Raw genomic sequence first — 22,016 nt, 5'->3', positions numbered from 1 at the left:
TTATACAGCGGAAACTGAGTAAGAAAATCAGCACTCATTTCAAGATAGTGTTTGCAGATTCTGGTTCAACTAGATGTAACGAGATGGCGCCACTGCGTTGCCGGCGCCATTTCCGTAAGCGGAGATGAACATCCCGACACGATAACAAATGACGTCCGCAGTTTCCGCATATCACCGGCCGCCGATCCTTTTCGAATGCACGGCGGACGTCCGCTCCGACGGTTTGCCGCGCTCGCCGCTACGGTGCGGCCGCTGCGGGAACGACTGGAGTGCCGAACCGGCCACCACAGTCACCGCGCGATCGAAGACGATGGCTCGGAGCGATTTCCACTTTCTGCGCCGCATTCACCCTCCCCCGTATCCCTCTCTCCCTTTTTAGACACCTCCTCTAACCGCCCGTTATTATTCTCCCACTTCCCTGTTCTTCCTCAGTCGACGAGATAGCCCCGGGGCCAGGACTCTGTCCGTGCCGATAGGTGGCAGGTCCATCTACTATCTGACGCCGCCAAACGCCCGACTGCCCGCACACACCGACTCTCTCAAAAAAGCCCGCGTGCCGTGAGGCAAAGGCTGGGAAAAAAAAAAAAGGATGCGGCTCAGCGGTGTCATCGGTTCCCTTTCGTCGATTTTAAAGAAAAGCAGCAGCGAAGAGAGACGCGTTTCATAGCACAGCTGATGTAGTCCGTGGTTGCAGGGGGTAGCGGAAGACTGACACGGGACGAAAGAAAGGCGCGATACGACGGACAATGCGCTACAAAAGCGCATCGTAAGGATTACTTGACCCGGGGTTCTCGAACGTGCATCCAACGCGCGGGAGACGAACGTTCTCGCGTTCCGCCTCCATCGGAATGCTGCCTCCGCGGCCGAGACGCGAACCCAGGACCTCGCCGTAGGCAGCGTAACGTGACGGCCAATGAGTTGCGCCGAGGCGTCTGTCCGTTGCGAGAACGTGCTGCTGTCGAAGTAAATTAGAACGGAGCCGGAGTAACCGCTTGTCTGCAGCTTGTTTATTCATTTCGCTAACCAACTGATAAAAAACGCACAGCGAATGACAGCGAACGAGGCATAAAATTGGCATGTTCTTCGGCGCCCAAGTTTTCAGAGGCCAAGCGGCAGGGTTACGTCACGCAAAAAAAGAAAGAAAGAAAGAAACAGAAAGCTTTGATCCACGAAGTAAGACACCAAGTGAGAAAGAATGCCGTGTGAAACTCTAAGCAACGTTGAGCATCATTGCCTTTGCCGCTTTTGCGCCTCAAAACCTCACATATCTAAGCAACGTCATAAGTTTAAACCGCATATTCGAACGGCTTCACGTCCGTTGCACACAAACACGCAAGCAAACCACAAACCTGCCCGAAAATGAGACAAACGTAAACCTGCGTGAAGCGGTGTCGAAGGGCCGAAGCCGCAATGCGGTACCTGAAGCGAAACACCGCGGGTCGCCTCAGCACCAACATCACAGCCGCCCAGCACAGTCGCGCCTCGTCAAGTGCATGCCGAGTAAACTGAAACTTGCAGCTGCGAGACGGGACGTCATAAAAGATGGAGGACTGCAGCGCAGCTCCCCCTTCCCTTCCAATATACGCTCCCCCAGCATTCATGCACGCACGCGCGCGAAGGCACGCCTAGAGAGAGAGAGGAGGAGGAGGAGGAGAACAGGAAGGATAGGGACCGCAGCGAAGCGCGCACGGTCGGTCCTTTAACTAAGCAACACCGGTTGCTAAGCTTTCTTTTTCTTTTTCCTGCATCTCCTCTGCAGGGCAAGCAGCCACAGGAGAGCGGAGATCTCCGACATGACGCAACCAACAGGCTTTACGCACCGTTGAACGGAAGGAAGGGGTAGGTAGGGGGGGCAGACGCGGGCTAGGTCATTAGGCCATCCTCTGCAGCAACCAGTGCGCCGTCTGCTTCCATTAAAACTAGACACGCCAGTGTCAGCTACAGGGCTGGAAGCCGAAGCCTCGCCCGACTGGCCTGAGAGCCCTTCATAACGAGGATGTCCGTTTCGACGTTTTGGTTCGGCCGCCGAACCTCGCAAGAGGACACTAGCACGCCCGCATCGTTCGCGAAGCAAAGAGCGAGGGATCTGGTCGGTCACTCATGCGGCTTTTTTGGTCGTCTAACGTTGGGTTACGCAACCGCAAGCGTAGGTAAGCGTTAGCGCAACAGTGTTAGGAGCATCTGGGGCACAAGATTTCCGGAGCAGGTGATCGGTGAAACTCCCAAGAATACGATTCGCAGCGCGCGCGCGCCCTGCATTGAACGTAAACGCAAATACCGTGTTTACTCAAATACAACAAACCCTTTTTAAACTATCTAATCCATGGTGGTAAGATAAACCCAACTCTTGTCACGAGTGGCGCGCTTCGACCAAGCTTCGCGAAAAGCGAGATTAGAGCAGAAGTGAGGACTCGATGAGCTCCCCTGAACGCACACGCAAGACATGGTGCATAGAGGGCGCTTTTGCGGCCCCTGTAGTCAGGAATCGAACCCGAAACCTAGTGCCCAGAAGCAGACGACAGAACACAATAGCGGCCACTGATACATCTTGCACAAATACTCCCGTCAAGCTTTTGCAGCCGTTCAACTGAGCGCACGCTATGAAAACCAGTCAGTGAACAGAAACGCAGAACACACACACGCACACACACATTATATATATATATATATATATATATATATATATATATATATATATATATGAGCACGCGGCCATATGAAATCAGCATACCCGCACGTTCAACGACACATGGCGCAACGACGCCATTTAATTACGACTTCTATAGGGGGCACTCAATATCGGGCGCAGCCAACGGGAAAGCCCGTTCTTTTACGAGATCCTCGATAACATCATAATCACAAAAAAAGGGGAAAAAAAAAAGAAAACGCCGCCCATCGGCAGGGCGAAATATGCGCATGCTAATCCAAAGCAATGCATCAGGTGCGTGGCGCAATCTCCAACAGCAAGGAGCGGCAACGCCGTAAGTTTCCCAACCGCCCGCGCAATCTATACCCCGAAAACGAACCGCCCCCCCACCCCCTCCCAACTCCTTCGCTCCGCATCGGCGCGCGACGATAAAGTCTCGGCTTCATTTCAGAAGGTGAAATATATCACTCGCGATATATCCGTCTCGTATATTCCAACGAGTTGGCGCGCATTTAAGCATGCGAGTACGGCAATTTCGACAGAGCACTTGCACACTTTTCCTTTCTTCCATACCATTTTCTTAGGAAGCCTCGGCCGGTTTATTCTGCCCAGCCTTTCATATAAGTCAACTAGAGAGAAAGATTTAAGGGGAAAAAAATATAGGGGAGGGGAACGGAGGGGGTTCTATAGGCCGTTTCGCCTGTTTGTTTATCGTTGCATACGGGTTGATTCCTATTGCGAAGCACTATATGCATCGAGTACAGTATCGTCCACTGTTCAAGACAACACGAAATTAGCATTTCGGGAATAATAACTGCTCGGTTTTAACACTGAGGCACGGACAGTAATCAAGGTAGGTCTACTTAACGTGTCACATCATGTATTCCTTTTTTTTTTCAATGAAGTTCGATACGTTCTTGTTATGTTCCTTAGTAAACGTCTCTCGGGTGAGGTGATTCGTAACGAAGAAGGGTAATACAGTAGCGCAGAAAACGAGGCCAAGACGAGCTGGCAGGATCGAGCATCAGTCCCGCTTCCTCGTTTTCCTGCGCTACTGTATTACCCTTCTTCGTTAGCAATGTCGCTTTGAACGCTAATTAGTAGTCTCCGTTAGGAGCGCAGCATACTGTAAATGTACCAGTTATATTTCACCCAGCCGGCGCCAATAAGAGGGCCGGGATGGAAAAGGAAGCGGCCGGCTAACGTCATACGCATAACGCGCGAAAAAGCGTAAGGTCACCCATTTGCCCGGCAGTCTAAACAACAAAACGCCTTAAGTCTAACCTGACCAGTGTAACCTGACCAGACGCCAGTGGCGCCCCTGGCAGCTACCGGTGTTCCGCTATACACCGGGCTACGGCAATGGGGCGGAGACACAAGATAAGGCCAAACATTTTTGTATCTTTTTGGCGCCGGTTGGTCGCGAGAAGCGTATGTTCCGACTAAAAATACGCGCCTTGCTTAGCTCAGTCGCGTATACAACCCGAGTTCCGCGACGCTAATTACAGCCAGCGTCCGAATAATTCCCGACTGCCGACACGCGCGGGCCGAGGGAAATTAATAACGCCCCTCGCCGGTGCGCACGCTCGTACAACCGAACGGGTGACGTCAGAGCAGGGAAAGCCGCGAAATAACGACGCGAACCAACCGACGCCCAGTGAACGGCGCGGGAACACGGGGACGGCCGAGAAACGAAAAGTTGCAGAAAAATAAAGATGAAAAATAAAAGAAATAAACAAAAGGAAACGGCGTCGTTCAGTAACGCCGGAGGCTTCACTGCATGGGCGCCCACCATGCAGTGAAGGCGAAGTCGAGCACGCACCGACCAGCCAACCGCAAAGCAGGCCGAAACACGAGAACGCAGCGAAGCGGGCGCGAATCTCTAATGCGCGCGCCGGGGCGCTTGCACGTTCGCGGCGGCTCCGGTCCACCGAAATATTTACGACGAGGACCAGCGCGTCGGCCGCGCGCCGCTTGCAAGCCACGCACAGCGGCAGGGATGGAAGAGATAAGGGGGCTTCAACCCCTCTCACCGCCACCCTCCACCGCTTTCCGTACACCTTCTATGGCGCGCGCTGCGCGATCATATCTCCACACTTGGCTATAGAAGAAACCGCCCCCGCTGCAGTAACAAGGCCTTGGCGCGCATGCAGGGACAGACGCACACACGCACACCGCTCGATGCAGGCGTACTCAAGTTGCCGGCGGCCCAAAGGCAGGCTCTGAACTCGGGCCGCCGGCGAACGTTACGGGCCGCGCTTACATGGGCTTGCGGACTCGAGGAATATGGCGCGGCGTAAATAACTGAGCAGCAGGCCAGGAAACGACGCGGAGGAACAGAACGTGCACGGAGAAGCGTGTGCGCGCAAGCCCCACAGCTCTGCCACGACGACCACGAGTTTCAACTACGCGTGCATGCTCGTGCGTGGCCAGACCGGCTCTCTCTATGGCGACGCTACACTACGACGGCCACCACGTGATTGCAGACTCGAAGCCCGAAAATTTAGCCCCAGTCCAATTCCCGCTGCGACCGTTTATCCCCCCTCCCTCTCCCTTCGCACTATAAACGTCGCAACTCCCATCCAACCATCTCCACGTAAGCCTGCAGTCGGAGTCCGAGAGAGCTTTCGGCCTCTCGCGGAGGTAGTTAAATAGTAGCGCAACGCTGCCGGCCTATGTACACATACGTCCGCCAGCGGCGGAGAGCTTACAAGTCCCGGCGCTCGAGGGATGTACCCGAGATGCCGCTTCCATATTCCGTTTCGTGCAATATGCATGGCTCGAGCGCTCGTCCTTCCTCGATGCCGCACTATACGCGGAGGAACGCGCTCCTTCGGTGACGGAGGTCGAGCGCGCGTACTGTGCGCATTTGTCTTATCACCACCTCCTGCATTTCGAAGCGCCATCCCGAGGGACTCGAAGCAGACGTCAGAGGGCCAGCGCTATGGCGAGTCTTCCGCATCGGCGAGAGACGTCTGCAGCCAGTGTGCCTTTCTCGCTCAAGCATGCACGATTGCAGACTCGCGCGGTTCTAATAACGCTCCGCGCAGGCATGCAGGTTGTCGATTGCGGTAAGTCCTGGAATAAAAATTCCCTAAACGTGTGCCTGATGCACGCAACTGACTCCAAACTAACGGACGCTTGGCGTGAGACGACCGGAGTGTGCGCGACTGCGCAGAGCGGTCCTACATATTTCACTAAGCAGTTAAGTGCTTCTGAAGCAGGCACGGCGTTAACATGACCTACATATTGTTACACGTCAATAAATCACTTCGAACAAGAGAAACCCACCTGAATTCCTCAAGTTTACTCGACGGTCTGCTGTCGTTCAAGGAAGCGTCAGAAACTATGCAAAAGCAGAAAAAAAAAACGAAGACCACGGGGCGCAAAGAACCGTACAAGGTACGAGGTATAGGAACTACGCCAGAAAACTACAGCCACAGCTTGGCGTATAAGTGCACTTCACAGAATAAAGCACTCAGAAGGCAACAGACGGCCGCCATTCACGTCAACGCTATGCGAAACAGGGACGCTCGAGAAATAAAACAATCCGGGAGACGTCACACTTGAAAGAAATCTTTAAAGAGCACTTCGGTTCACGAACTACACAACGTTGCATCCAGACCATGGTGTTTCGCTAAGAATGCAAAAACAAAACAACAATTAAAGATGAGAAAGAAAGGGAAACGATGTTTTGCATCGGAAACGTCACATGGTCATAGCCTTCCAGCACTGAGGGCAGTTGCGGTTGCAGGAGCAGACGGTCAAAGTGGCCAATGCCATCGATGAAGCCGACCCCATTGCCTTTCAAAAAAAAAACATTATTTCTACGAGGGGGTCACGTCGGCGGGACAGCCTCCTTCGTCGCTACCGTCGTCGCAGTCGTCCTGGCCGTCGCACACAAGCTCGGAGGGGATGCAGTGCCACGAGTGGCAGTGGTAAGCCTTGGGGTCTCCCGGCGGGCACTCCTCGACGGGGCAGTGAACCTCGTCCGCGATGTCCCAGCAGTCAGCGCGGCCGTCGCATCGCCGGTCCAGCGGCAGGCACGACGTGTTCAGGCCACAGCGGAAGTTGACGTCCTCGTCGCACGGGCAGCCGGTCTCGTCGCTGAGGTCGTCGCAGTCGGCGAGCCCGTCGCAGCGCGAGTGCTTGGACACGCACAGGCCCGACCGGCAGGGCCACTCCTCGGCCAGGCAGCTCTTGGTGCACGCCAGCGAGCCGTCCTCGAGATGGCGGCAGCGGCTGCCCTCGACGCATCCGGCGCAGTCGGCGCCAGGCGACGCAGACCCTGCGCGGTCGCGCCACGACTGTCCGCCCCAGCTGCCGGGGCCTCCTTCGCGTCCGGACCTGCCCTGCGGAGCGCGGCGGGACGCTTCCGTGGTGACGGCCGCGTCGCCCCTGTACCAGGCGACGAAGAAGAAGCAGAGCGCTATGGCCCCCACCGTCATGGCGGCAACGCCGACGAGTCTCCAGAAGGCCGGCGGATCGCGCGAAGCGCCGAGGGAGCGGCAGCGCTTGCAGCGGATGTTGGGAGGGTCCTGGATGCGGTAGTAGGGCGGGGGCGGAGAGCTCAGGATGTCGGCGGTCGAGCTGCCCGAGAACTCGTCGTCGTCCAAGGCGGAGTCCAAGTTGACGAGGTCGTCCAGCTGCTGCGGCGGCTGCTGCACTTGCGAACGGGACGCGGGGACGTCGCCTCGCCTAGCGGCGGCCATCCAAGCTAGCGGGTCCCGGGACCGCGACGTGTATCGCGAGCGACGCGACCGAGAAGACGACGACGATGATGATCATGATGATCCTACATACTGGGGTATACCCACAACAGGGAAGAGGCACGCTGCGTTGCTTCTTCGTTCTCTCTGTTGCCTTCACGTTCTCCTCTGCCTAGCACACCTCTTCTTGGCCGGTTATTATGCGGCAGAGGATGCGAACTACGCGCTCCACAGTCCGCCTTCGTCAAACTGAATAAGAACGACGCATGACGCAACACTAAGACATAGTGAGGTTCGAATATTATATTATATATATATATATATATATATATATATATATATATATATATATATATATATATATATATATATATACGTAGAAATTACAAGGACACAATGCGCAAAGCAGTTCAGACCTTGCTTTTTCGGTATTAAGGTTTCTTATTGGTTCTTGCCCATGCTTATGGCCCTTTCCCGTTTGTCTTCTTGCCACATCACATACAGCTTCGAGGGAAGCATGCATGTGTATCGTTCAACAAAACAACCTAAACATAGCCAGTGCACATACAGTGACGCCAAAGTGGGGGGGGGGGAGGGGGGGGGGAATAGCTCGGAGCGGTCGCTCACACAACGACATCCCATCTGCAGTTTCGCATTATATCTTCAACTGCTAAACGCAAGGTTGAATCCGCGGGCGATTCTTTCTTGGGTCTGCTCCGTGAGTCTGCATGTGGTGCGCAACGCAAATGCGACACACCTGCGTGCGGTTACCGGTCCTGTCGGAACTCGGCAAGATTCAGTCACGCGCGGATCGCTTCCAATCCGTTCGGCCGTGAAACTCGAGTCGTCAGCCCTCGCACTACTGCTGTAAACAAAAAGTACGATACTCGTGCGCGCACTCTACTTGAGGATCCGCCTTCACTGAAAAGGAAGAGCAAAGGAAACGCCGAAAAGCACGCACCTTCGATGGGGCACATTTGTCCCGTTTGTGCAGGCGCTAGGAAATGGAGGGGTCACAATGAGGACGAGGTCACTATTCAAACGAATTCATCTATGCAAGCGCGGCTTACACTTATACTGCGGCGTACAGACGTAACAATGACCATTCGAAGGCGTCGCAGTGATGCGGGTGTGACGTGACGGTCAGACACCAGCGTGAGAAAAGTTGCCTGTAGAAGGGCTGGCGAGACCCAGGAGGGTGGACGACGGGCCCGGGCGCAGCACCTGAAATCGCAGCGCAGTTCGCGCAGGCACACTTCGGCTTCAAGGAAAGCGCAGAGCTACCACGACTTTACCCGGCCAGTGACCGTGACTGGGAACGTCGTGTTAAGATTCTTCTTTTCTCTTGAAAATTTCGCAAGCGCGACATAATTCTAGCCGACAATAGATGAGCAGCGACCGTTCGTAAGACATCCTCTCAATGCTGGTTATTTCCTTTACTTCCTTCGTTTCTTTTATAAAATGCGACGTACTTCTAAGGGACAATACAATAGATCTGCTGATGAGGGAGAATAAAGTATCTCTGAAGTTCCAGAGAGAAGTTCGCCAATACGTAGCCGGTTTGCAACGTGGAAGAAACAGAGCAAAAAAAAAAAATGAAAGGAAACGAGACGGCGCGAGACGTTTCAAAGACGAGAAGCCATATCCGCCTTGAACGACAACAGTTGACACAAACGTGTCTCGCTGGACAAAGTGACAGAATAAAATTAAAATACCAACCCAATTTTGAGTAGCAACAAACGTTTACTAAGGGTTCAAATTTCTTCTTTCAGCTGATGTCCCACTGCCTGCCATCCTCTCCACCCTTTTCTTTCGTTTTCGTTCTTTTTATTTGTTTCCCCCTGACAAATTTCTTTTCTGACGCGAGAGAAGACATTATAGCCCAGCTTTCCATCCACCCTGTAAGCGATAGCCATTCTGCGGAAGCCCGAAATCTCCCACGAGAAAAATGCACGCGCACTGGCTTGAACCTACATCCAACGTTGTCTCAACATCTAACCTAACCAAACATTTCCAGCTCGCGGAGCCCAAATATATGCGCGCTTTCCTCGGATTGCCGGGTGCGCGCACTACGAGACAGTGGGACTCACCCCGGGAAGGGTCTTCATGTTGTGCAGGTCGTTCTGGGCATCCAGGGCAGACTTGCGCGTGTAGAATGTGACAAAGCAGCAGCCTGCACAGATGGGAAAAGGGTGGGGGGGAGGGGAAACGAAAGAGAAAGAGGTGAGACGGACGCTTCACACAAGTACTCTACGGATTTTCACAAGTGTTCCCGCAAATTTCTCAAAACGAAATAAACCCGTATCTGTTCAGCAACGTTGTACGCCATCAATTTGGGCACCCCTCCCACCTTACTTCATGTTCTTGAGTTCCACAATTTAATGTTAATTATCCGGTGCAGCGCCGCCCGAATTGTAGAGCGGGCGATTAGGTACAGTGTATAGTAAAAAGGTACCGCATGAATTTTGACGGGGTGAGCTTCTTTGAATTGCGCTCAAAGCAATATTTTTTTTTTTTTTTTTTTTTTGCAGCCCGCTATTATTACAAGGTTGCATCTTATGCGACAGAGGAGCAGCATGGCGGTCCAGCCACCAAGGCATGTCGTCTGCACTTTCAGATGTAAAGTGGACAACCTTAAATAAAACAAACCCATAAAAAAACCATGCAGGACTTGAGAAGCTTATATCACACAATATGCAGGAGACTTTCGCAATCGATACTGCGGATTTCAAGTCAACTTCGTGTACGCAGATAAAATAAAAAAACAGGGAAATCAGAGACCGCCCAAAATGTATCAGCCGGACGAGAAGTCACGACAGCTTCCAACTTGCAGCCGACAGAAACACGCCCCACCGAAATTAGCCCCACGTACCAGAACACAATTTTTTTTCTTTCTTTATTTGCGCCTTTCATCCCGATATATAATCGCCGCACACCTGCAATAAGCCCGAGTTGCCCACTCCCGATCGCGGGGCACCTAATCGTCGGCCCCATTTGTCGCGGCGCGTGTCTTGCCACCGGGGAGGCGACGAAAAAAAACGAGAGCCGACACCGCGGCGACAGAGGCTCGCCGTGTGCGCCAATCGCGGCAAGCATTAAAAAGCGAGACGGTCGCGACTATACCAGCTATACACACGGCTCGGAAACAGGAACGTTTACTGCTAGCCCTAGACCTGCGGTATATAGTCCAACAGGAACTGGGACATCCGTGGTCGTGCCGCACAACAGATTGCCGCGGAACTAATAACGGGGCGGTGTCACGCGCGACCCGACACCCATAATCACTGCAGCAGCAGCTCAGAGGCGAGTGATTGTGTGCATGTGCGCGTGTCTGTACGTGTGTGCGTGTGTCTGTACGTGTGTGCGTGTAAGTGTTTGAGCGCGCGCTCGCGTACGTTGGTACGCGCGCGTACGAGGCGTGCAAGATTGCTATGCGCACGTACTTAGGCGAGCATAAACGACAAGCCAGTCGTGCGGGCACGCGTTCCGCCAGATACAGTGCCGCACCGCCCCCCCCCCCCCCCCCTCATCCCGCTTTTCTTTTTAGTCCAGCTAGGAAGAACAAGGAACATCTACGCGCTAAACAAAGCAAGCCGACGTCGCGGTAAAAGCAACCACGCTCATCTCTCGCGAAGCCGTGCAACGTCGGCAACGTACGAACACCGTGATCGCGCAGCTTCGCCGCACAGCGTGAAAGCAGCGCTTGAAAACATTCTCATAAACAATATCATCCTCTCTCTCTCTCTTGCTCAATACAGCGCTGTACAAGGTGAGCTTGAGAAGTTGAGAGAGACCAGGAGAGCAATTCGTCGAAGCGCGACCGCCCACGGGCCCGTCCACGCCCGCGCGAAAAAACGTGACCGACCTCGAATTAGGAGGTGCACGCCAACGCGGCCGGGCAAGATTTCAACGTTCACCTCCACCCTCTATTTTTCTTTTAAATATTCTCTCACTCCTCTCTCCCTCGCCCACAAATCTACCGATTCTTTGTGATTAACCATAACATCTCTCTCTCTCTCTCTCTCTCAAAGACGCACACGGGCGCGTAAGACTCTCGAAACGCGGAACACGATAAAAGCAACAAAGAAGCAGCAGCAGCAGCCCCGACTATTACATTTTACGAAGCGAAAGCTCGCGCGCGGGCGCAGCAACAACGACACGAGCCGGAGAACGTGACTTCTCGGTCTCGTTCGTGGGCGCTTCACAAAAGGTGGCAGCGGGAGAGACGAACACGGTGCGGCTGTTTCATTTGTTGGCGCGAAACCCTACAGGCGCACGCGTGTAGAGTTAAACGACGAATCCTCGGGGTGTGTGACCAGAGCGTCAAACGGGTCCCGCGTAATAGCGCAAGAAGGACTGAGCGAGGGTGAGCAGGAGAGGGACCCATAGACACGTGCCTCGCCGTTAGCAGCCGTGTCGTGGTTGATTACCGCAGCTTTTTTTTTTTTTTTTTTACCTTCGTGACTCCCAGCGGCGTTCGAAGCAACTTCCGCTGTTAAACAATAGTGACACACTATGATCTCCAGCCTCCTGTCAGGAATGCTACAATGTGGCACCACCTATCGCGAATTTCAAGCGGCAGCCGAATAGCGGGGCGTGGAATCGAATTTCCATTTCGGATCCGACACTGAAATTCCCCGTAAATAGCCCGAATCTCTGCATCAGAAAATTCCGCTCAATCGAATGAGAGATCGCCCCCTTTCGAAAAAAAAAAAAAAAAAAAGCGAGCAAGTGCCGCCCGGAGTGTGAAACCAAACCACGATCGCGCTAATGCAAGTCGTTCCGCTTCCGAAACAAGCGGCGTCAAAGGGCACAGTTTACAACTCCAGAAGCTGAGGGATGAAAACAACCACTGCCGTAGTAAAACTCTCGGTCCTTTCGAGAATCGATGGAAGTGCGAACCTTCGCGTTTTAACCTCCCGTTAACCAAAACCCGCCGCTCGCATCGCACCTGTGCCCCGGTTCCGTGGTGTTCTTCGATCTTCGCTCGCACTAATCACTACAGCGCGAGTCGGCGATCCCGCACTCGGCACTTCGGAGGTCCTCGCGCACGCAATCAGAGGCGGAACGCGAACGCGTTTCCGCCGCTCGAAAGTCGTTAGCAAAGCACCTCGGCGCGGGCTCGCGATCAACAGGCAGCGGTGGAGCCAGTCAGCCGAAACAGAACGCTCGTCGAATAACGTACAAAAGCAAAAAAGAAAAGGGGGGGGGGGATGGAAGCGCCCTAAACCAGAAAACGGTTTCCCGGCCTATGTCGAAGCGCGCGCCGATTTTTCCGGGCAATTAAATCGGCCTCCCGAAACGACGTCGCCTGCTCTCCCCAAATGGAGAAAGCAGAGAGGGAGCGTATAGGGAAAGGCCAGGGGAAACAGGGAAGCTCATCACCCCGAGAGCTTCGCAAACGACAAAACGACACGCGGCAGCAGGTTCGGTAGGAATGCGGGCCTGCACAAAGGACTTCGGCGCCGGCACACCCGTGCTGGTTAGAAGTGCGCGTTGTCGCGTTAGGGTTTGCACGAAGGTTGCAGGCGACAGGTACGAAAGAAGTGAAGATGTTTACCGACACGCACGCACACGCGCAAAAAAAGGAAGAAAAAGAAAGCAACAGCGCGTCGTGTGCCGCGAACGACTAACCTGGAGAATCGACACAGCGGCAAACGTCCGGAATAAGCAGACAGATCCGGCTAACTAAAGGCCGGGACATGGAGTAACTACACCAAACCAGAGTCTGTATTCGTGCAGTGTGCAGAACAAGGAAGGTGTTACACGGGTGGAATGAACGAGCGCGGCAACGCCTTTACCGCGACGCCAGTTCCCCGCCTATATCGACTGCTCACGCATTGTTTTTGCCAGCAACAACAGGTATGTTTACTATATGAGACAGAGTGTCTCGCGTCATTTGCTTGGCGCCGAAACACCAGAAAACAAGAAAACCAGACGTGCGCGCACGGTACATGGAAGACTAGCATTACATTCGGCACCACACATCCCTTGCGAAGCAAGGTATAGTAACGAGTTCGCGACACAACGGGTTCAGCTCATAAAGGAAATACAACTGCAATAACACCATGTCAAGCAACGCCCACAACTTAAGAGCCAGCTATGGTGAAGGATAAAGCCGCGTTACTGTGATAAGGATAAAGACGCATAAAGCTAGGTTAGCGAAGGATGGGATAGCAAAGAATAAAGAGGAATTAGCAGCCCTACATGGGTGAAAAACACGAAACAAACGTTAGTTACATGCTCTGGTGTAATACGATTCATGATTGACGTTCGTGTCAAAGAGACGCCGCATAGCTGCCACAAAACACAGACACTATCTGCCCAGTGGCGGAAGCAAGTAAATGATCAATTATTGGGACTTCCCGCGACAACGGGTGATTCTTCCTCGAGGAAGCGAAACCGCCTGCTCTATTTGCGTCTATAACCACGGTAGGAACCTAACATTGCCGCTCCGCGCTCTGATAATAGCAGCTCTCGTCTACAGACAAACTACCGTTCGAACAGAAGCCCATTAAAATTACTGCTACGTATATTTTTCAATAAAACACCTTGCTGCGCTAGGTCACACATCATACCGCTCATGCGCGACACAATGCAACGGCGCAATTATATTTTTCCCTATTTCAGTTTTCTTGTTGTTTCCTCGTTAGTGATTGTTTCCTGCATCGCTGCGCATGTGCATCAACACACATTGTTTGACGGTTTCTGACAGACGTAAAATGAAATGAGTTGAAAGAATTAAACTCGACCGCATTATCTGAACGTTTCCGCTATTTTCACCTTTCTCGCTCCCCCACCCCTCGCTTGTTTTGTTTTGTACGCGCTGCGCTGAATCTTTTCGAAAAATCGGACGACAGTACCATACGGCGACACACGGGAACATGGAAAAGGGCGAGACGGTGCGCGGAAAAATAACGGATCATATATAGGTGACGCACAAACTATTAAGCCTAGACGATTAGAAAGGAAAGACAAGAGACACGTGGTTCTATGTCTCATACACCACTTTCTCGTACCACGCCATACTCCCGGGAGTCACTCGGCCGAAAAGAAGAACCGCATTTCGCTTCGCGAAGCATTCAAACCCTCAAGTCCATTGAAACGCGCAGGGAGCGCGCATTCGGAATCCACTACGAAAGCGCGCTCATTTCGATCCGAGCAAGCGTCGCTCGCGCGATCAATAATAAACGGCCTCAGACAACGCCCGGAGAACGTCGTGGAGATCCAACGGAAAAAAAAAAAGAAGAACTAAACCAAACGAAGCGGGGCGCAGATTTCGGCGGAACCGTTTCGACGACGCAAGCCAGACGCCAAGCGAAGCGGGTATGTAACGCGACATCGCATTAGCTCCATCACGTAGAAGGGTGCGAGGCACGCCGGCGGGAAAGCCACGATTTGCGATCGACTCTCCGATTCTTGGAATGGAGGTAAGAGAGAGAGAGAGACGCCCGGCGATATTTTCCCGACGCACCTTTGAACGCAGCCCGTTTCGCCACCCGCGTGCAAGTTTAATCTCGCGTCGCGCTCGACGAGCATACGCGATGCATAGCTGTTACTACTCACAGTCGCGCCTGAAAAGAGCTGCACGGGGGAAGAACACAGTTCTCGGATTTGGAAAAAAGATGTATATACTCCACGCACCCATTTAGCTTTCGTTTGCTAGAATCAACGTTAAGCGCGTTGCTTGCGATGCGCACGAAATGAACCCGTCGGTGCCAGTGTCTACAAAAAGAGAACGACAGGAAACGCACCCGTGGAATGAGGCTTTTCCACACTGAGAGCGCCTATGCGGGAAAGCACGCTTTCCGGGACTGCTTTGCGGATGTTGACGGCGGGGATTCAATCGTGCTTGCGTGAGCGAAACCTAACGCGTCACTATGTCAACACTAATAATATCTTCAAGTTACTACTTATTAGCAATTCTTAGTACTTTTTAGTAATTAGTAACAATAAATTACCAATCACTTATTGATCATTGTTAAGGAGCATGAAAGGCAGTTGCCATCTTTACGGATCTGCTGAAACTCTGTCGGGATGTTGGGAAATCGGTAGCCAGCTCACACTGCAGTTACGCAAGATGTATGCGAAAGCATTGTGCGACGTCGCCATCCTTGAACCCGTCTATTTCACAACACGTGTTACTTCCACCGTCTCCCTGGGCATTGATTTTATTTGCGCTCTGTGCTATTTGGCAATTTCCTATTACCCATCCACGGCGCGGATTCTGCCTGCGCGCGGCGTCTTTGCGCAGAAGGGAGAAGAGTCGGGGCCTCGCAAACAGCCGCTGCAAGGCCGCAATGCGGGGCCAACAGAAGTCGAACCAAGCCAAGCAGCGAGAGAACCAGGGGAGATCGAGAGAGAGAGTGAGAAAGACGCTCACGACAGGCTCATTAGGATGCACGCGAGCATTCGTTAGCGGCCGATCATGAATACGAGGAGGTAGAACGCGGCGCTGACGCACCCGCAGGCGCTGTTACAACAGAGTCGCGCGTCGCCGCCGTATTGCAGCTTAAAAAAAAAAAAAAAGAAAGAAGAAGAAGACGAAATGCAGCAGCGCTGACGAAAATAACACATCGTAGCGACGGATCGTGAGACGAATGAGCACGGAGTAACAAAACGCGATTATTGGTGCATTTCGAAGCGCGCTCCATCTCGCTTTTTTCTTCTTCTTTCGCACTACTTATCGGTCGGCTCTTTTGGCGCTCGCCATGTTTCACTGCACTTCAACATGAGGGAGCTGTAAACGCGAAAAAAAAAGAAAGAAAAATACCCTAGCACGTTTCAGTAAACGACGTTTGCCAGTGACGCCAACCTTTTCGAAGATGTTTTGCAAAGCCCACAGCATGCACCGAAAAAATAAATTAACGCGTTCCGTCAAGTGAGAAGGGGCCGTGCTGTCTAGAATTATACGAGGATGCCCAACGCTGCCGATTAAAAGAGAGGGGCTGTGGATTAGCGGGGAAGCGATAAAGTTTGCCGAGGGTGTTGGTACACATGCGCAGTAATAATAAGTATCGCAAGTACGGTAGGCACGCAGAGATTGATACGAAACCCGACAAAAGACGCCGACTCGGAAAAAACAAAATTAAGTGCAAGTGATGAACGACTACTCCACACCAAGGTTTATTCCTAAACGCGCAACTAACTTATAGACCACATTCCACTGGCCCTGCACACACACACACATATGGAAATGAAAACCAAGAACCGTGAAGAAACTGACCAAGTGTAGAACAAAACCATGTTATACGGCACAGGCGCACATGTGAAGGTGCGCCTGGGACTCCTATACCGATGATAAGAAGATTATGGGGTTTTACGTGCCAAAACCACTTTCTGATTATGAGGCACGCCGTAGTGGAGGACTCCGGAAATTTCGACCACCTGAGGTTCTTTAACGTGCACCTAAATCTAAGTACACGGGTGTTTTCGCATTTCGCCCCCATCGAAATGCGATACCGATGATAAGATGATAATGATGTCAGCGGCGCAAGGACGCAACGTTGTTTACGAAGGCTTTGCTAGACCTCCAGCGCAGGCTTATGATAGGCCGGAAACGCATGCCGCTGAAGCAATGACACTCCCCGCGGTCGTTGCAATCAGGTCATAAAGAATAAGAGACAGTATTCAGCTAGTAAGAAGCGCAAAACATAAGGCACAAAGAAATAAACCTTGCACACTGCTCGAATTATCAAATATCGCGATTAACTTGGAAAACGAGCGCAAATATAACTTTTCTTCCGCTAACCACCACAGCCATCGCGATCAACGAGTGTTCTCAAGCAGCAACGAATACTGCAAAGCGAAGGAACCAGAAATTTATAAGACAAAAAATACTTTCGATCCTACGTCTAAAAGCGAGAACGCGTGTGCCTGGCTTAAAAAAAATCACTGTCGACCATGCGGGAGAACAATAGGGGAGAGGGCGAAACAAATTTCTCGCTCGCTCGCAACGGGAAAATGGAGACATATCACTCGCAACACCGATGTCGGAGACGAAATTGAAAACTCGGGAAATAAAAAAAAACAATAAAACGAGGCACAACTTAGGCATCATCCAAGACACACCAAACTGGAACAGAAAGAATATATATATATACATATTATATATATATATATATATATATATATATATATATATATATATATATATATATATATATATATATATCATGAGAGTGCACATGCGCCGGAGCCCAGACATCAAAACAAACTCTAAGTGAAAGAAGAAAAAATAATAGTAAAATAAGACGGCGGGGGCTTTGAGCAAACAGCGGAGACGATTGCGCGCGCCAAGGACAAATCAGGGCGAAAAGGGAAACGCTTTAAGCAAACAGCAACGGGTTATGTGTGGGGACGACGAAGAGACGGCGGAAGCGAAGCGAACGGGGGAAAAGGGAATATGGGGATAGATGAGAAGACAGCGTTAAGTAAAGACCGCACGACGTCGTCGACGACCGAAACTATATGAGGAGACGTGGGTGGACAGCAGGAGCAGCAGTGGGATATATATATATATATGTATATATATACGAATAGAGAAACAACGCGAGCGCAAGAGACAACAAAAATCTATCATCTGAAACCTGAAACATCGATTCCTTGTCTTATTCCTTGTCTTATCTCGGGATATGGGGAAACGGCTGAAGGGAAAGCGGAAAGGTAAGGAAGCAACGCGCAGAGCGGGGAGAGGGGGATCTGGGGAAGAAAATAAATTGAAGCCGAGCGAAAGGCGTGCGGCGTGGAGCTGGCCGCAATGAGATACACAAGATCCGCGATCGGCCCCGGACGGCCTACTGCGGAGTCGAAGCCAAACCCCTTCTACACGGGTACCGAAAGGCAAACAGGAGCGGACGGAGGAGCAAAAAAAAAAGGGAAATAAGCTCACGGGTTCGGAAGACGCGGGACGGGGAGAAATTCGGGACGGCGACGAAGAGATGGAAAGAGTGCGGCTTCGGGAAAGAAAGGGCAAAGCGGTGCGGGAACACGGCGGTATAAGTACGGGTAAGTAAACGGGAGAAACGAAACGAGGGAGAAAAAATACGAAGGGTTAAGTAAAAACCAACCGAGACGAAGCAACTCTAAAAGCACGGCGCCCAAGATCAGGAGCGCGGCGCGGACTGCAAAGTAAAAAAAAAAAAGTAAGAGGGGCGCCGCCGAACCTAGGCGATAATAAGCTGATCCAAAAGCGAGCAGCGAAAATTGAGAAAGAGGAAGGAAATACAGCGTATCGTGCAACGCTTTCCCTTTCCTTCGCCCAGTGCCTCACCGTAACTTTTTTTGCTTTGGAAAAAAAAAAGAGGGTGACGCACGAGTCTTCCCACTTTTCCTTTCTTTGGAAAAAGAAAGGGAAAGTGGGAGGACTGTTTATAGCAGTCCGTCCATGACGCGCCAGTCTCGCAGCGGACGATTTCGACCCGCCCGTTCCTCTCCCGGAAAATAAATCCCCACTCCCCAAATCCGAGCAGGAGCTTAAAAGCCAATCCCAACCCCTGCTACCGAATCTGCCGCTTAGGGAACGAACGGAAAAAAAAAAAACGCGAAGGAAACGAGAGGAAGTTGCGAAGAGACGCAACTGCGAGAAAAAGAAAAGAATTTTAAGCAAAGCACATCAAAGCTGTCGATAGAGACCAGCACACATCGAGAAAGAGTTGGCCGCTCTTGAGGGTTATTTGGGACAGGCATGCGTTCGTGGTCATAAGCGGAAATGACGGACGCTAGAAAATAAGACAGAAAAATGGGATGCCTTGACGACTAGCGGAGTTCATGTGAGAGGGGGGAGATCGATGCAGTCCAAGAGAAGAAGATGGTGTAGACGAAACGCCGCTTCATTTGCATAAGTAAGCCAGCGAGTCGGGGAAGAACGCATGAGTCTTCGCTGTGGCGACGTGTGTCGCCCACGTAGCATGGGAGAAAGTGGGGTGGGTGATATTGTGAAAGCGCGAGCGAATGGGTAACTTGGGATCAGCACCCAGCGCCGGCAAACAAACGGAGAGAGGGGAAACGTAAAAGTAGGAAAGATGCCTCCATCCGAGTCACCCAAGATGCGTTCCGTGGTCCGGGAAGGCGCGCACGGAAGGAAGGCAGGAAGCTTAATTGTGATCCAAGTGTGTTGATAAATTGTCACCCGAATGCGAGCGCGCCACAGAATACGAAACTACGAGGCACACTGCTCGACCACGGGGGGGAAAACTTCGTCGCAATCCTGTTTTTGGCTGAAGTTCGCGATACCCGAAGGGCTGACACTAACAAAATAGCCAATATGTAGCGTATTCGGAGAAAAATCCGGCGCGGTCAGAAGCAACCCTGCAATGCTATACCGCTGGTGTAGTTTCCTTGCGACGTTAAACTGTGTGAAGCAACCAGACCAAGGGCTCTAATGCTAGCAGCCGCAAATGGGAGTACTGAATTCTTCCCACGAATAGGATGTTACGAACGTTGAATACCAAATACCGTTTTTCAAGCGACAGAGATATAGTTCTTTACCAAGGAAGGGAGCAGCTGCTGAAAAATTTGAAGTACAACCATCGCGGCCACAATGGAGCATTGGGAAAGGAGTCATAGGATACGTGCCTTCGAGCGGCGCCGACAATAAAAAGGCGTAAATTCCAGGTGATAATATTTTTAAAGCTGAGCATTTGGATGCACCAAATAAATAAATAAATAAATAATAGTAATAATAATAATAATAATAATAATGTCTGAAAAATTTCCGTGTTACCGCTGGATAGTGTGCTCCTCTTGATTCGCGACAGGCTTTCCTTTTCTATCCTTTTACCCGCTTCCCAACGTTCAGAGTAGCCAAACTTTGCCACACTTTAACCTGCTGTCTCTCTCAAAACAAATAACCAATCAGCCATGTCGTCACGAATAGAAGTTAGACGGACGTCAAAGCCACTACTTTCGCCTGCGAGGAGATGAGAAATAAGAAAGAAAAAAAAAAGAAAGAGAAAGGAAGAGCCATGAGGCACGGCAATGTTGCGGCCAAGGCCCGACTTCAAGACGCCATGGCAGGAAGACGAACGCGTCCTGCGGGCCACACAGGCGCGCGAGCGGGCGCCTCAGATAAGAACTTCAATGCTTATTAAAACGGGCCAGGGCGCCTCAAAGACAAAGGGGCAGGCAAAACGCGGGAACAATCGAGCGATCGAAAATTCATACCACAGCAGAGAAACAGGCAGACAACAAAAGGCGATGAACGTAAAGAAAGGCGCACTGGCAAAACAGCGCAAAGGAGCGGGACCTCCCGAAAGATAAGCGCCAAGGGAAAAAAAAGGGGGCTTGTGAGGAGGTTGGCAGCACCGTAGAGGGCATCCGGTTATGACAGAAAGCCCGTCGACTTTCAATGGCCTCTCTCCGGAAGCCTTATACGTGAGGAAGAGTAGGAGCGCGAAAGCGTCCAGGAAGGAATCCCCAGAGACCGTTATTGAAAGTCAACGCGGCCATTACCGTATGCGGAAAGAAGGGTGGGCGAGGGAGAGAGTCGACGCGCATCGCGGTATGCATCCATCTTGAGCAATATAAGTAGGCTGCCCGCACATACACTCACGCTGGTCACTTTCACCCGTTCTCGTTCTTGCTTTCTTCCACCCTGGCTGGAAGTCGGATGCGTTTTGAAGGCATCTCTTCCTAGAGATCTTTTTCTGAGACGCCTTTTCCCCCTGCGCTGGGGAAGCGGGAGGGAAGGCGCATTCCCTATGAGCGCGTGGGCGTCCATACGATTGCGACACATCGTTTTCGGGTAGAAATAAAGAAGAAAAAATAGAAGCAAGCAAAGTTCGCGGCTGGTAAGTAAGTTCAATCCTAAGAGCGAAGAGAAACGGTTGCCCAAGGTATTCAAGGCGGCTACTGACTACGCGACGAGAAGGTGACTGTCGAAACAGGGAGATGGCGGGAAAGATGTCGCTGGCGACGCGGGTCAATGTCTTTGTGTCTCTAAGTCGACGACACTTTCACAAAGCAAACGTTTCACGACAGGCGAGTCGAAGTGACGTTCAATATTAACGACGGCTGTCACTGCGAAAGAAACATTCGGGTCAAAGTATCTCCTTTGAGTACGCGAAGAGCGACCTCCGCTCGCTGTATCCGGGATAAAAGATACGCCCACAGATAAACCAAGCAAATAAAGAACTAGACATACAAACTGCCGCAACGTGCACGGTGTCAACTCGAAATGCAGCACGAAAACTAACCGACACACGACTTCCTAACACTCGGTCACTCGACCCTCCTCGCGCACGCGCGACAGAATGGGTGCGATAAAATCACTGCGCAGTACCTCGATGCCCATGGTCATCGGAAATACTGGCTACAGGCAAGCATGCGAAAGTATCAGCGCGATAGCCAAGGTACTACAGGCTCACTAAAACACTGCGCATATGAAAGTTTAGCCACGCGGGAAGGCTTGCCAAATAAAGTGCACAGGTTCCAATACAAAAGCTCTGGAAGTGCGCATTATAACTATTAGACATGTTTACTAGCAAAGCTCGCTTCAGTTGATTAGCTAAGCGCCGCTTTCACTCCGCTACGCTTTCAACGCCGCCGAGTCACTGCACGGAACTGCGTTGATTTCGCACTCTCAAACAGACGCGGGCGACGTGCCGTCAGCTTGGCCGCAAAAACGACTGAGAAGTCAAGTGGACGCGCCGCCCACACGC

General features: G+C 51.8%; 2 protein-coding genes across 5 annotated transcripts in view; both read right to left on the bottom strand.

Moving 5' to 3' along the window:
- LOC126543780 (CUGBP Elav-like family member 1-A) overlaps positions 1 to 22,016 on the bottom strand; it is a 575,682-nt gene that overhangs the window by 329,498 nt on the left and 224,168 nt on the right. For all 4 annotated transcript variants that reach the window (XM_055062366.2, XM_055062365.2, XM_055062364.2 and 1 more), the window contains one exon: positions 9,447 to 9,529. In XM_055062366.2, coding sequence (XP_054918341.1) covers positions 9,447 to 9,529 — 83 coding nt within the window. The remainder of the gene's footprint in view (positions 1 to 9,446; positions 9,530 to 22,016) is intronic.
- Positions 5,796 to 7,544, bottom strand: LOC140213409 (uncharacterized). The gene has a single exon (XM_072284627.1). It carries the CDS (start codon positions 7,357 to 7,359, stop codon positions 6,475 to 6,477), a length of 885 nt encoding a protein of 294 aa, XP_072140728.1. The 5' UTR covers positions 7,360 to 7,544; the 3' UTR covers positions 5,796 to 6,474.

Source organism: Dermacentor andersoni, chromosome 10 (assembly GCF_023375885.2).
Source record: "Dermacentor andersoni chromosome 10, qqDerAnde1_hic_scaffold, whole genome shotgun sequence".
Taxonomy (NCBI): Eukaryota; Metazoa; Arthropoda; class Arachnida; order Ixodida; family Ixodidae; genus Dermacentor; species Dermacentor andersoni.
The sequence above is the reverse complement of the archived record's forward strand: the minus strand, read 5'-3'. Positions and strand labels throughout refer to the sequence as shown.

What these genes read in the sequence shown, in the direction of transcription:
- LOC140213409 (XM_072284627.1), bottom strand. Translation starts at nt 7,359, where the DNA reads ATGGCCGCCGCTAGGCGAGGCGACGTCCCCGCGTCCCGTTCGCAAGTG.